The 16,584-nt window shown below is 37.3% G+C and overlaps 1 protein-coding gene across 5 annotated transcripts in view; it reads left to right on the forward strand.

Moving 5' to 3' along the window:
- LOC131932456 (E3 ubiquitin-protein ligase Zswim2) overlaps positions 1-16,584 on the forward strand; it is a 32,212-nt gene that overhangs the window by 7,367 nt on the left and 8,261 nt on the right. For 4 of the 5 annotated variants that reach the window (XM_059289381.1, XM_059289374.1, XM_059289366.1 and 1 more), the window contains exons 3-11: positions 27-144; positions 415-637; positions 1,432-1,683; positions 2,053-2,137; positions 2,655-2,782; positions 6,910-7,081; positions 10,834-10,955; positions 11,367-11,564; positions 14,904-15,166. In XM_059289381.1, coding sequence (XP_059145364.1) covers positions 27-144; positions 415-637; positions 1,432-1,683; positions 2,053-2,137; positions 2,655-2,782; positions 6,910-7,081; positions 10,834-10,955; positions 11,367-11,564; positions 14,904-15,166 — 1,561 coding nt within the window. The remainder of the gene's footprint in view (positions 1-26; positions 145-414; positions 638-1,431; positions 1,684-2,052; positions 2,138-2,654; positions 2,783-6,909; positions 7,082-10,833; positions 10,956-11,366; positions 11,565-14,903; positions 15,167-16,584) is intronic. The other variant, XM_059289398.1, reaches the window with a different exon arrangement.

Raw genomic sequence — 16,584 nt, forward strand, 5'->3', positions numbered from 1 at the left:
TGTGGAATTTGTTGCAAATGTTTCAGGTATTTCTGGGAGATCCCCATACGTGTACGTGTCCTGTCTTCCAGAAGGAGAGAGACTTGTGCAAACATATCTGCTGGATACTCCTCAAAAAATTTCGCCTGTCTCTCAATGATCCATGTATGTACTATTTTCATTGACATGTAGATCTATATGATTGACATGTTGATTTATGAAAACAAAAATTTTCTTTTAACAAAATGGAATGTGAAACTTGACTACATGAGGTAAAATGTTGAGCATATGTACATATAAAATGTCCCATGTATGTGTATGTAAGATTTCAAACTTTGTACAGTATCATGGCAGCTAGGGCTCGTTGTAAGATTTCAAACTTTGTACAGTATCATGGCAGCTAGGACTCGTTGTAAGATTTCAAACTTTGTACAGTATCATGGCAGCTAGGGCTCGTTGAAAGAGAAATTAATGAGATCCTGCGGGGCAAAGTGACATCAGAGCAGCCGAGGTCAAGGCCAACAAAAGCCATCAGCAAGGCTAGTGAAATGTCTGAGGGGAGGGCTGTGGTTGACCAGAGGGAAATAGCAGACGGCGATGTCTGTCCCATCTGTCAGGATGAAATGTTGGTCAAAAAGTTACCCGTCACCTACTGCAAGTAGGTCATTTTGTTAACCTGTCCTAACATTTTGTTAACTTGTCCTAACATTTTGTTAACATGTTCTAACAACATTTTGTTAACCTGTCCTAACATTTTGTTAACTTGTCCTAACAACATTTTGTTAACCTGTCCTAACAACATTTTGTTAACCTGTCCTAACAACATTTTGTTAACCTGTCCTAACAACATTTTGTTAACCTGTCCTAACAACATTTTGTTAACCTGTCCTAACAACATTTTGTTAACCTGTCCTAACAACATTTTGTTAACCTGTCCTAACAACATTTTGTTAACCTGTCCTAACAACATTTTGTTAACCTGTCCTAACAACATTTTGTTAACATGTTCTAACAACATTTTGTTAACCTGTCCTAACAACATTTTGTTAACATTTTTGATACTGTTGTATCCAAATAGCAATGACTTCTAATCAATCCATTTCTTAATGGCTTATTTACTGAAATGTTAAAAAAAAGTAGACTTAGTTTAAACCTACCTTATGATGGCTTGGGGGGGGGGGGGGGGGGGCAGTAACAAGAGTAAATCAGGAGCAATGTCTGGATGTTATATAGACTGCATTGAATTTTCATGACTTCTAAACCTATCGCCAACCCTAACTCTAACCATAACACTAACCATAACACTAACCCTAACTCTAACCCTAACACTAACCCTAACTCTAAGTCTAACCCTAACTCTAACACTAACCCTTACTCTAACTCTAACCCTAACTCTAATCCTAACCCTAACTCTAATCCTAACCCTAACCCAAAGTTTTTGTCTCTTCCCAGATTTGGGTGTGGCAACAGTATACACATCAAATGTATGCAGGTCTGGGCTGAACATCAACTCAAGTCCTCTTCAGACGGGACCATAAAATGTCCTATGTGCCGAGAGGACTTTGGACCAATTGACCTTCTGAAGACCGAGATGAAAAATGCTGGCTGTACAAAGACATCAGCACCTGGCATCCGCATGGATCGACATGTCGGCATGACCTGTGCACATTGTAACATAGCTCCCATCGAAGGCAAATGTTACAGGTAAAACTTTTGTTACCAACAGGCCTACTATTTGTTTCAACATTTAAAATCTTAATGGTGTCAATCATTTGGATTTGAAACATGAATTAAATGTTTCAACTATAAGCTTTTTAAGCTAATTTAGTCAAAACATTTTAAAAATGTAATTAGCCTTTAATTTACTGTTGTATACCCTCAACCAGTCTGTAAACGTACAGTACAACCGGAAACCTACTCTATAACTGAAACCTACCACAACTGAAATCTGCCACATGAATGAAACCTACGTTATAACTAAAATCTACTCTATAGCTGGCTGAAACCTACTTTATAACTGAAACCTACTGTACAACTAAAACCTACCTTATAACTAAAACCTACCATCCCTAGATGCAGTGTCTGCCCCAACTACCTGATGTGTCAGAAATGTTTCAACCTCCCAGTCCACACAAACCACAGCTTCCACTTTAGACATGTAAGATTTTAGATTGGTTGTGATGACATGTAAGATTGTAGATTGGTTGTTCTGACATGTAAGATTGTAGATTGGTTGTTCTGACATGTAAGATTGTAGATTGGTTGTTCTGACATGTAAGATTGTAGATTGGTTGTGATGACATGTAAGATTGTAGATTGGTTGTGATGACATGTAAGATTGTAGATTGGTTGTGATGACATGTAAGATTGTAGATTGGTTGTGCTGACGTATAAGATTGTAGATTGGTTCTGATTACAATTAACATTGAAGATTAACTGTGATAACACATAAGATTGTAGATTAACTTACAATGGATCTAGCTGGCATATTCTGTTCAGACTTTAGTGTCTTGATGAAACTAGGTGATTTTTTTTTACCATATTTTAACAATAAACATTTAAAATAAATAAACAGGATTCAAACAAATACATTCAGCCTATCAGATCAATAGAAATAATGTGTCATATGCCATGATCTAAAAGCTCTGTTGAAAACAATGACGTTTTGATTTCAGAAACGCAATCAGAGATGGCGCCCTGCTCCCAGAACCTTGGGGAGTAGCCTCCCTCCAGCGCTGGTCAATGACCTGATGCATAGAGACCTCTCAGAGAACGACTATGATGTACTGCTGCAGCTCGAAAGGTCAAGCTTTGTGTATATCTAGGGGTCTTTGTATAACTAGGGGTCTTTGTATATCCAAGGGTCTTTGTATATCGAGGGGTCTTGGTCTATCTATGGGTTTCCATTCACATTTTATGTGGGCCATTAATTCTACTTCTTGCTCTTTGTTCTTAATTGTAATATTATATTGGACAGGATTTTCCTCCAACACAATTCAGTATTACCTGTCAACCTGTTAAGTGCCATATTGACCATTGACTGATTTAATCCTGATTTTGTTTCTGCATTCGCTCCCTTTGCCTTTGTCCATCTCAGATCAAACTACAGGGCAGTTTATTTAGGATTTTTTTTTCTCCTTGATGGGTTACTGCCCCCAGCTATCAGTTGTCTCTCCTAGATGGGTTGCCGTCCCCAGCTCTCCAGCCACGGTTAGCAACCATTAGCTTTACCAACCCCAGAAAAAACTGACCTCAGGCCATTAAATAATGGCATCGAATTTATCCACCCAACACGCCTCGCACCTTTAAAGTAGCCTGTCGCTTGACCTACTTTTTATACCGTCGTCATGGTAATGATGGCTGCCGAAGACGACGATACCGTAATTCGGTTTTTTTTTTTAAACAATTTTCATGGTCATTTCAGAAACATAATAGATCTACTTATAATTGTTATTATTGAGTATTTATAATCGTTGTAATCGTTATTTTTGAGTATTAGTCAACGATACCGATCTCGCTTTAACAATAAACGATTAGTGTTTGGTGCAAGCTTGCCATTTAGGCTTATACTTTTTTTTTGTCTAATCACTGAGAATATCGAGCAGAACATAATAAATATAAGCAAAACTGGAATTGCTTTATTTAATATTGTTGTAAACATACTCAAAATACTGTAAACTATAGAAAATTATATATTGCGTCCTACTAAACTAATTTAATTAATTTGAAGAAAATCATGTAGGATAAAAACAAAACCTTGATTGAGACAACAGCTAACTAAGCCCGCCCATTTTGACCGCCGCGTATTTGAATGGGGAGAAATCTAGCAGACGACACATTTCTGCTGAACGCGGTCAATCGCGTCACAACAACACTCCTTAAATAATAATCACGAGCCGGCCCGCGGCATAACATACGCCGCTATTTAGTTGTTTCTAATTTTCAATAATTCATAATTTGTGAATTCGACAGTACCAACGCTGACACTGAAAATATTTCTTTAAAACACTATAAGTAGCTCGTTAAGGACCATAACCCCCCCCCCCTTCCTTCCCTCCCCCCCCCTCCTCCCCCCCCCCTACGTTTAAAATCGTTGGCTCTGCTTGTAAACATTTAGAGTGAACACAGCTCACTAAAACCATGTAGGGGTGGGGAGGTAGGGAGAGCGTTTGCAGCTTGTTTTCTAACGGCTCGAAGAAGAGAATTATATATATAGATTAAAAAAGTTTTAAAAAACCCACGTTTTCTGATTGAACTAAAAAGTAGAAAATAAATACTATACATCACAATAATGCAAGCGATCACTCTACTATAAGCGATGAAAAACGTGGGGCGCCGTGATTTTCTTACAGTTTCTAATACTGTTGACTCTCTACAAGCTCCCTAATAAAAGTCAATAGCATTATCTAATCAATAGTAATATAACTTTTACTTCGGCGCCCCACGTTTTTCATCGCTTATAGTAGAGTGGTCGCTTGCATTATTGTGATGTATAGTATTTATTTTTTTACTTTTTAGTTCAATCAGAAAACGTGGGTTTTTAAAACTTTTTTAATGATTATTATTTTCTAATGGCTCGCAGAGGAGAATTATATATATAGATTATATAGCGGTCTAAAATGCTCAATAAAATGTTTCCATTGATCAATTTAGTAATAATAACAATTGAATATTCTATGGTCATCCAAAAGAAAGCTTCCCTGAAAATTTCAGCGCGCTAGCTAACTGGGAAGTGCCAGAAATTTCGATCGCAAGATTTGATTGGAAAAACAAACAGAGAAAGCAAGTTAAAGAAAACGTGGGAAAAAACTAACCCACCGTATCACTGAAAATCAGTCATTGTAGCCATTGAAAACAAACGCGTTTTTTCGCAAATCATTTTTTAAGCTACCAATTAAATTTGATAAATAAAATTGATATAAAATTAAAGGTAAATAAATGTAGGTTTTTGTTTAAGTCATCTTATACAATAATAAACTTTAAAATCTTAGGCGTCACCCTATATTAAAGTAGCAACCTTAGGCGTCACCCTATATTAAAGTAGCAACCTTAGGCGTCACCCTATATTAAAGTAGCAACCTTAGGCGTCACCCTATATTAAAGTAGCAACCTCCCCACCCCACCTCTCTACCTCTCTCTTCATCTTCATCTATTAAAATGGATTTTATCTTTAAACTGATTTTTAAAGTAACTGTTATGTAATGTTTAGCAACAGTTGTTGGTTTGTTTGTTGTTTTTTTTTTTTTTTTTTTGGGGGGGGGGGGGGTTGGGGGGTGGTGGAATTAGGAATACTTAATGCTTAAGATCTCAATCACAAGTCAGTAACCCCCCCCCCCCGCTCTGTTATTAAATAGGTTTCAAGGGCTAATAGCATATCAAATTATTTTTGGAATAATTGTAAAGACTTGGTCAAGAATAACAATTAGAAAACTTTCTGACTTTCTAAAACATATAGATCAATTTGTTATTATTTTTTTTACTGTGTGTTGGTGTGTGTTGGTATGTGTTAGTGTGTGTTGGTGTGTGTTGGTGTGTGTTGGTATGTGTTAGTGTGTGTTGGTGTGTGTTGGTATGTGTTGGTACGTGTTGTTTTTTAGCGCAATTTCCATTCTGGAGAATTGCGTTTATTAACTCGTCATTTCTGGGAATGGATGGATGGATGGATGGATGAATGTGTGTCCGGGCTTTAAGTCGTATCTCCTCCTCAACGAAGCAATATCGATGACTAGTTCCAAAAGCAATTATGTTAAGCAAGTTACGAGAATGAGCATAGGCCATAAAAATTCCGGGTTTCTTTCATGTATTTCCCGTAAAAGCCAAAAAACCTCGAAAAAATGCAGTTTTTGGCCCATATCTCGGCAACCAGACCACTTAGCGACTTGAAACATGTACCAATCGATTCCTGCCATAATTTAGAACAATATTGCCGAAGAAAGTTTTCAAAAATATCCTCTCGTTCGGTCACAAATTTTAAAATTACATAAACACCTACAAACCGATCGCTCTTCTAGCTTCAACGCACCCCATCATTATACGTCAGAGCTATTTTTAGATAAAATAAGGAAATTGCGCATAAATGTCACTAGACTTTTTTAATTAACTTGCGCGCCTACTGAACGTGATGGCGCAGCCATGGAACGCGATGACGCATCTATTGAACGTGATGACGCGTGTGGTGTGGTTGTATATACATGCCGGAAGTAGAGATCTATCATCTTAATGATTATCATGTTGATAATCAAGTTCAACTAATCAATGGTTTTAATAACCCTGCTCTTGATTTCAAGGTGCTTAGTTTAGTTAGTAGTTAGGTTTATTTAATAAAAAACGTTTTAATAACTAACCAATGGTTTTACTAACCCTGCTCTTGATTTACGCTACGACAGAGCTATTTTTAGATAACATAAGGAAATTGCGCTAAAATTGTCACTAGACTTTTTAATTAACTTGTTTTTTATTGTGTCCCTTTACGAAATTGAAAACTGAAAGACATTTCGAGTTTGAATTTTTCCAGATTTTATTTGTCTACATAAATCCTTGGCTGTAATTTCATGAGTTTGTTCTAACGTTTAAAACAACTTAATCATTGGCTGTAGTTTCATGAGTTTGTTCTAACGTTTAAAACAACTTAATCCTTGGCTGTAGTTTCATGAGTTTGTTCTAAAGTTTAAAACAACTTAATTCTTGGCTGTAGTTTCATGAGTTTGTTCTAACGTTTAAAACAACTTAATTCTTGGCTGTAGTTTCATGAGTTTGTTCTAACGTTTAAAACAACTTAATTCTTGGCTGTAATTTCATGAGTTTGTTCTAACGTTTAAAACAACTTAATTCTTGGCTGTAATTTCATGAGTTTGTTCTAAAGTTTAAAACAACTTAATTCTTGTCTGTAATTTCATGAGTTTGTTCTAACGTTTAAAACAACTTAAACAGAAACAGTGAGGGGAGAGAACTGAGCAACTTGACAGAGGAAGCTGTGCAGGCCATCCCGCTGGAGAAGGTCAGGGAGGGGGGGCCTCTGCTGGCCCTAGGGTCACAGTGTCGTGTGTGTCTTAGAGGCTTCTCAGCAGGCCAGTTTGTCCGCAAACTTCCGTGTCAGCATAAGGTACTCAAATTCGCTGCAGTCTTACAACGTTTTTAAACACAACAACATTGTAAACATGTTTTCTTACACCGTTTTTAAACCAAACAACATTGTAAACATGTTTTCTTACAACGTTTATAAACACAACAACATTGTAAACATGTTGTCTTACAACATTTTTAAACACAACATCGTAAACACGTTTTCTTACAACGTTTTTAAACCAAACAACATTGTAAACATGTTGTCTTACAACATTTTTAAACACAACATCGTAAACACGTTTTCTTACAACGTTTTTAAACCAAACAACATTGTAAACATGTTGTCTTACAATGTTTTTAAACACAACAACATTGTAAACATGTTTTCTTACACCGTTTTTAAACCAAACAACATTGTAAACATGTTGTCTTACAACGTTTTTAAACACAACAACATTGTAAACATGTTGTCTTACAACGTTTTTAAACACAACATTGTAAACATGTTGTCTTGCATTGTTTTTTAGGGTAGGTTAAGAGAGGCGTAGCGACCCCTCTCGGCACCCGGGCGAAGGTTCCATTTGCCCCCCCCCCCCCCCCTCTCCATACGAGCAACAAATCAGTCGCAGTCATAGTTTTGCACAATTTTTACCTCGCTTATTAGGTCTAGTGGCCTTAATTGTATGCACATTGCAGTATTAGGACTTGTTATAAAACAAGCAGTCAAAAAATGATCTATTCGATCTTAAAATTTCGGTAAAGAGTATCGCCTTCCACCCACCCGCTCCGACCGTATATTTTACTGATCGGATAGCGATACAATAATCTGTGATATTTATTTCCCTTTAATACAGTGATCCAGGCAGTTTGTAATGTAATTAAGTAAAAGTATCTGATCTCTCACTTTGAAGTTGAGAATCGTAAGAATCTTACAATTAACTAGTCGCTTCATTTCTTAACAAAACTAGCTTATGAATATGAAATCGTACGTTACGCATAGTACAATTGGTTTCTATTCTAAGTGTTAAACGATTTATCTACTCACCAATCCAGTACAAAACCTAGCGATTTTTGTCGGGAAAAAGCGCCCCCACCCCTCCCCCACCAAAGTTCGTAGACAGTAGCGTACGCAGGGGGGGAGCAGGGGGAGCGGCCGCTCCCCCTCTGGCCATTTTCAGCAAAGTGGCGCCTTTTTGGAAACTTTTTAAACTCAAAGTTTTAAACAATAATATTTGTAAAAAAAATATTTTTGGTCGGCACAACTATGTAAACCACAAGACTTCTTTTCATGCAGCAATTAAGCATTATTGTACTAGTCTAGTAGTGTCTATGTTTACAACACGTAGTAACAGCTGCATCAGTTTGCCATTCTAAAAAAAAAACATTACGATGCATTGCAATGTTTAAAAAACCTCTACGGGTAGTACCACCTGGCAAGAGGGGTGTAAAGTTAAAGTCAACTGTATAATGTATTTGCTTACGAATAATTGAATTAGAAAATGTTATACATAAAAGTTTCCCTTTCAAACCTGACGGTCTAAGGGGCAAGTGATGTAGAGTTCACTTGTTTCTGTGACCTCGGAGTATGAAGAGATAGTGTGGTCAGCACTAAGCCCCAGCCGCTTTTACTTTTCCTAACGTGAGTTAGGTACCCATCAGTTGGGTGGACTCAGGGACGGTCTGCTGACTTGAACCCGGATTCGAACTCGAGACTTACGGGTTAGCAGTCCAGCTCTCTACCGCTAGACCACTCCGTCCCCTATATACATAAAACTTCACACATAATTACTTTATATATACAGTTTGAATCGTGTGATTAATTAAAAAAAAAATTACAATATAGAAATAAATACAACTGATGCGGCACCTCTATTTAAATTTACTTATGAGCAAACTGAGTAGTGGTGGGGAAATTTTGACAAGGCCAACAACGTCATCACGATGAAGTATTAGTATTCTTACAGTTTGGGCGATATTGATTACGATTACAAATTATATGAAACAGTTACAACCCCCCCCCCCTCCCCCATGGACCCCTCTGTTAAAAATATTGTCATAATACCACTGCTACTTATTTAAATCTATTTCTGTAATATATATATTTGTGTAATATATATTTGTGTAATATATATGTATTTTTTGAACAGTCATCTAAAAACTTAAGCTATGTTCACTCTGAGTTGGTTATCTCCCCCCCCCCCCCCCACACACACACCTCACCACCACAATTGTGTAGAGCGACATTAATGTCACATCTAGGTATACACTGGGTTGGATAATTGACCTAACGTGACCGGACAGTGGTGAATGAAGTTGAACCCCCCCCCCCCCAAACTTATCTGTTAAGTACATGTAGAAAAACGCGTAATGATGCACCAAAGTACCATGCCGCCAGAAAATTGGCTTTTTAAACGTAAAACTCTTGTGAATATTGTTTTTGCAATTACCAGTGAAAAGGTGTGTGATCAATACAGTGATCTAACCCATACCTATCACTATGTTAAAAAATGATCTTTATAGAACAAAAAGAAGCAGTAGTTAGTTAAAAATATATGATCTGAACTAAGAGAGCGATATTTAGTTAAATGTAGGCTGTTATTCCGAATGTTTTTCCATTGTATCGAAAAGCGTGGTTTTATACCAACTCTGATTTTAAAAACTTTCATTATGCTGTAATACTTTAGCATTTATGATGACGATTTATTGAAGTCTGATTATAGACAAAAAATTTTTGTAAGCACGAATGGTGTTAAACAATTTTATTATATTCTAAAGTAATTATTTATTTGTTATGACATTTATAGTTAAATGTGTAGATATATACATATTTATATTAAGAGAGTAACTATTTGCCGTATTTCACTTGTCTTAAATAATTTCCCAGGAATTATTATGTAATAATTTTTTAAACAAGAATCACAAAACAGATTGTGTTACGTTCGTTGATTTTGGTTGTAGTGTGTGTATATTTTTTTTTTGTTTAGATTGATACAATTTTTGTTTTGTCGGCCTACATTGTGTGTTTTTTCTTATTTCTTCAGAGTGCTACTTTCAATTTATTTTACATCATAGCGAAGTAAAGACATACAGCTAATATATATATATATATATATATATATATATATATATATATATATATATATATATATATATATATATATATATATATATATATATATAATACACGTATATAGAACGTGTTAAAAATTCGGCGCCTTTTTTTGCTCTTTTCGCTCCCCCTACAACGAAAACCTGGATACGCCTCTGTTCGTAGACGCTAACTCTTTTTTTAATATTACTCAATCGTACAATACGTTTTAATACAATTGGTTTCTTTTATAAGTGGTAGTTTATCAAATCACCAATAAAGTGTAAATCCTTCCGATTTTGGTCGGCAAAAAAGCGCCTCCCCCCCCCCCCCCCCTCCTATCTAGGAAAAGCTGGAAAGCGTTTTTTGCGGTCACTTTCTTAAGGGTATATGTTTTTACACAATCAAGCCTAAAAACAGTTACATTAGTATGTTAGCGCCCGGAGCGACCGTCTACCCCCGCCTCCCCCCCCCCAAACTACGCCTCTGGTAGGTTACTTTCCCCCCCCCCTCCCCCCAACTCCTAAATAGGATAGTTATTTCAATTAAAATTGCATTGTTCAAGGAAATGATGTATGCTAAATGTTTCTCTCATTCTCTCTCTCTCTCTCTCTCATTCTCTCTCTCATTCTCTCTCTCGCTCTCTCTCACGCTCTCTCTGTAAAACTGTAACACCACACACCACATTGTGTCCCACACAGCTAACCCCCACATTGTGTCCCACACAGTTCCACAGAGAGTGCATAGATTCCTGGCTTCTCCACTCCCACCCCACCTGCCCTGTGGATGGCCTACCTGCACTCTCAGCACCAAGTACAAGAAGGTCAGTCTTGTTTGTCTGGTACTTAGGTCAGTCTGAAAATAAGGACTATTTTACCTGTGACTATTTTACCTGTGACTATTTTACCTGTGACTATTTTACCTGTGACTATTTTACCTGTGACTATTTTACCTGTGACTATTTTACCTGTGACTATTTTACCTGTGACTATTTTACCTGTGACTATTTTACCTGTGACTATTTTACCTGTGACTATTTTACCTGTGACTATTTTACCTGTGACTATTTTACCTGTGACTATTTTACCTGTGACTATTTTACCTGTGACTATTTTACCTGTGACTATTTTACCTGTGACTATTTTACCTGTGACTATTTTACCTGTGACTATTTTACCTGTGACTATTTTACCTGTGACTATTTTACCTGTGACTATTTCCTACAATTCTCCAGTCAAGCCAGACAATTTATCCAAGAAGAAGCCCCAGTGACGTCATCTGACCCCCAGGACATGGGTCTGGCAGCATATGGCATCGCTGTGTCAGCCCAGAGACCTGTCAGTGACAGAGTGACCACCAGACGGGTCACCACCAGGGAGCAGCACCAGCCGACAGGTGCCAGACTTGATGCTGACGTCACTCACCTGGACAGGTAGGCTGCTCATGTTCCAAACTCAACACAAATATCAATAGAAACCTACTTGAACCTACTAAAATATCAATAGAAACCTACTTGAACCTACTAAAATATCAATAGAAACCTACTTGAACCTACTAAAATATCAATAGAAACCTACTTGAACCTACTAAAATATCAATAGAAACCTACTTGAACCTACTAAAATATCAATAGAAACCTACTTGAACCTACTAAAATATCAATAGAAACCTATTTGAACCTACTAAAATATCAATAGTAACCTACTTGAACCTACTAAAATATCAATAGAAACCTACTTGAACCTACTAAAATATCAATAGTAACCTACTTGAACCTACTAAAATATCAATAGAAACCTACTTGAACCTACTAAAATATCAATAGAAACCTACTTGAACCTACTAAAATATCAATAGAAACCTACTTGAACCTCCTAAAATATCGCCTACTGTTGTTCTAAACCATTTGCCTATATGATGTTGATTCGACACTACCCTCTCTTCCCCCCCCCCCCCCACCCCGCCTCCCCGCCACCGTGTAAGCAGCCGTCCCTGAGTTTACGGACGACAATGAATAGGTCAAGCAGAACTTCTTACCTCCCCTTAGGTTCAAATCGTTTAAAAGCTAAATTATCTCCCCTAATGGCCGTTACTAATTTAACCCGGCTCTACAATTGTAAACATTCGGTGTGAACCTTAGCTCACCAGAATGGTGGGGGTGGTAGCTATATGCCTAGAGAGCGGGAAGTAACGGCGTGCGTTTACGTGGTGTCTCGCATGGTCCCCATGAAGAGAATTTATATATATATATATATATATATATATATATATATATATATATATATAGAGAGAGAGAGAGAGAGAGAGAGAGAGAGAGAGATTTCCGCGAAACATGGAAACATTTATGTGTTTTAGTATAATTAGTTTGTATTTGCAGTTTTCCGTTGCGCAGTTTTCTGGGAACCAAAAAGGTTTATTTATTCCGTTACTTTACTTGTATGTCAAATTGCTTGTATTCAAAATAATTTTCTTCCCTGAAACTAATTGAAAGGCTCTTAATATGTCCTATCCCAGAAAATGCCATTCACGTTTTTACTTTCTCGTATTCGAAGTATAGAGGAAGTATTGTAATCTTGCAAAAAAAAAAAGTAAAAATCTCGACGTTTTACACCACCTGAGTCGGAAAAACCGAGTTTTGCAATTTTTTCCGAATGTCTGTGTATGTTTGTATGTGTGTGTGTGTATATATATAATTGTGTGTGTCTGTGCACACAATAACTTGAGTACCGTTACAGCTAGGTTGATGAAATTTCATATATAGGTATAGATTCAAATTGTAGTTCTGTTTCAACTTTTTAGCGATTTCCGGTAACCGGAAGTGGAACTTATTCTACTTTCAATTTTTTCAAAAGCCTATAACTAGAGCACTGTTTCAGCTAGATAAATGAAATTTTACTTGTAAGTAAAAGATCTAATTCTCTGCCTTCTGTCAAATTTTGAGTAATTTCCGTTGACCGAAAGTAGTAATTTACGCTTTTTCCGATTTCTCAAAAAACAAATGTGAGTAGTAATTATATTCCGCACTATTATACACATATTGCGTGACGTTCACTCGGTGCGCAATTCTTTTTTCTTTGATATTATATTCTTATTTAAATTTTTAAATAATTAAAAATTGATTAAAAATCATGTCTATATCCCGAGTTGCTATCCCCAGTGGTGTTATATAAGAACATTCGAGAAAGTTTAGGGAAGATCACCCTCGGTTTATTACTAGTATTTTAAGATAAGTGTTTTTTTACATGACAATATTGTTTTTATAATAACGGATAGGGCAAAAAAATAAACTGGTTTATAGATTGTATTTACCTAGAAAATCAGCCGACTTGAGCTTACAGAAGATGCTGGTGGAGGTGTAGGCCCTGTGTAGGGTGGGGGAGATGGGCGGAGGAGCTTCACTTGGTTCCTTGCCCATTGTTAATGCTGAACTATTTCGCTCAGTTTCATTCACTTACATGTTAAGCTCTCAACGGCACAATTGATCCCAATTAATCCCAAAACTTAACAGAACTTCACTGAATGTAATTGAATCTAAATGCAACTCTATAATGTTCTGTTTCTTTCGCTTACTTGTTGTCACAAATTTTCTCCTGGCTGTTTTAGCCAGGGTTTCCCCACGTAACGTATCCACTCAGGCCGTTCAAATAAACCTTGCCAAGAGATTTCTCGGAGCCTGACTCAATGTTTTGGAACTGAGCTAACCACGTCTCATTAAATAGCTCAGATAGCTATCAGTTGCAACTTTTGGGGATGTTTTATTTCCACGAACTTTTAAAACCCGTGATCAGGTTACTCGTATCTCAAATTTTGCTCGTATATCAACAGCTCTTATCTAAAAAATATTTAGCTTGCTCAACTACTCGTATCTAAAAAATATTTAGCTTGCTCAACTACTCGTATCTAAAAAATATTTAGCTAGCTCAACTACTCGTATCTAAAAAATATTTAGCTTGCTCAACTACTCGTATCTAAAAAATATTTAGCTTGCTCAACTACTCGTATCTAAAAAATATTTAGCTTGCTCAACTACTCGTATCTAAAAAATATTTAGCTTGCTCAACTACTCGTATCTAAAAAAATATTTAGCTTGCTCAACTGCTCGTATCTAAAAAATATTTAGCTTGCTCAAGAGCTCGTATCTAAAAAATATTTAGCTTGCTCAACTACTCGTATCTAAAAAATATTTAGCTTGCTCAACTACTCGTATCTAAAAAATATTTAGCTTGCTCAACTACTCGTATCTAAAAAATATTTAGCTAGCTCAACAGCTCGTATCTCAAACATCTTGTATGTCCAGGCACTCGTATGTTGAGGTACCACTGTAACTAAAACTTACTTAGACCTGCATAAATTTTAACATAAACCTACTTAAACCTGCATAACTTTTAACATAAACCTACTTAAACCTGCATAACTTTTAACATAAACCTACTTAAATCTGCATAACTTTTAACATGAACCTACTTAAACCTGCATAACTTTTAACATAAACCTACTTAAACCTGCATAACTTTTAACATAAACCTACTTAAACCTGCATAACTTTTAACATAAACCTACTTAAATCTGCATAACTTTTAACATGAACCTACTTAAACCTGCATAACTTTTAACATAAACCTACTTAAACCTGCATAACTTTTAACATAAACCTACTTAAACGTACCAGAAATTTCTAGAAACACCAACTTGAATCTGGTGAATGATCCACTTATAAGTGTTGTGGTCAGTATGTTCTTAAGTCTATTACTTTTCTGGTCATCAAATCTAGCCAAGGTCAAAGAGTGACCTTGATGCCGGAACTGCGGCCACACAATGCTCTACAAGAAAAGAGAAAAGTGCCACTCAGAGGTCTGGGAAGGGGGTCAAGGTCACCAACGGATCCGTTTTCAAGGTCACCAACCGATCAGTTTCTGACGCCCAGATCTTTGATTCACATCTTACAGACGTCATCAGCTTTATCCACGCCTGCACATGACATGACGTCAGACACTCGGAGGTTCTCGGCTGGCTCCCTTACATCCACCGTCTCAGGTAAATGATTCCATTTAATACCTGGCTGGCTCCCTTACATCCACCGTCTCAGGTAAATGATTCCATTTAATATCTGGCTGGCTCCCTTACATCCACCGTCTCAGGTAAATGATTCCATTTAATACCTGGCTGGCTCCCTTACATCCACCGTCTCAGGTAAATGATTCCATTTAATACCTGGCTGGCTCCATTACATCCACCGTCTCAGGTAAATGATTCCATTTAATACCTGGCTGGCTCCATTACATCCACCGTCTCAGGTAAATGATTCCATTTAATACCTGGCTGGCTCCATTACATCCACCGTCTCAGGTAAATGATTCCATTTAATACCTGGCTGGCTCCATTACATCCACCGTCTCAGGTAAATGATTCCATTTAATACCTGGCTGGCTCCCTTACATCCACCGTCTCAGGTAAATGATTCCATTTAATACCTGGCTGGCTCCCTTACATCCACCGTCTCAGGTAAATGATTCCATTTAATACCTGGCTGGCTCCCTTACATCCACCGTCTCAGGTAAATGATTCCATTTAATACCTGGCTGGCTCCCTTACATCCACCGTCTCAGGTAAATGATTCCATTTAATACCTGGCTGGCTCCATTACATCCACCGTCTCAGGTAAATGATTCCATTTAATACCTGGCTGGCTCCCTTACATCCACCGTCTCAGGTAAATGATTCCATTTAATACCTGGCTGGCTCCATTACATCCACCGTCTCAGGTAAATGATTCCATTTAATACCTGGCTGGCTCCATTACATCCACCGTCTCAGGTAAATGATTCCATTTAATATCTGGCTGGCTCCATTACATCCACCGTCTCAGGTAAATGATTCCATTTAATACCTGGCTGGCTCCATTACATCCACCGTCTCAGGTAAATGATTCCATTTAATACCTGGCTGGCTCCATTACATCCACCGTCTCAGGTAAATGATTCCATTTAATACCTGGCTGGCTCCATTACATCCACCGTCTCAGGTAAATGATTCCATTTAATACCTGGCTGGCTCCATTACATCCACCGTCTCAGGTAAATGATTCCATTTAATACCTGGCTGGCTCCATTACATCCACCGTCTCAGGTAAATGATTCCATTTAATACCTGGCTGGCTCCATTACATCCACCGTCTCAGGTAAATGATTCCATTTAATACCTGGCTGGCTCCATTACATCCACCGTCTCAGGTAAATGATTCCATTTAATATCTGGCTGGCTCCATTACATCCACCGTCTCAGGTAAATGATTCCATTTAATATCTGGCTGGCTCCATTACATCCACCGTCTCAGGTAAATGATTCCATTTAATATCTGGCTGGCTCCATTACATCCATTACATCCACCGTCTCAGGTAAATGATTCCATTTAATACCTGGCTGGCTCCATTACATCCACCGTCTCAGGTAAA

Source organism: Physella acuta, unplaced genomic scaffold (assembly GCF_028476545.2).
Source record: "Physella acuta isolate Inbredline_101_S28 unplaced genomic scaffold, ASM2847654v3 ptg000105l, whole genome shotgun sequence".
NCBI lineage: Eukaryota > Metazoa > Mollusca > Gastropoda > Physidae > Physella > Physella acuta.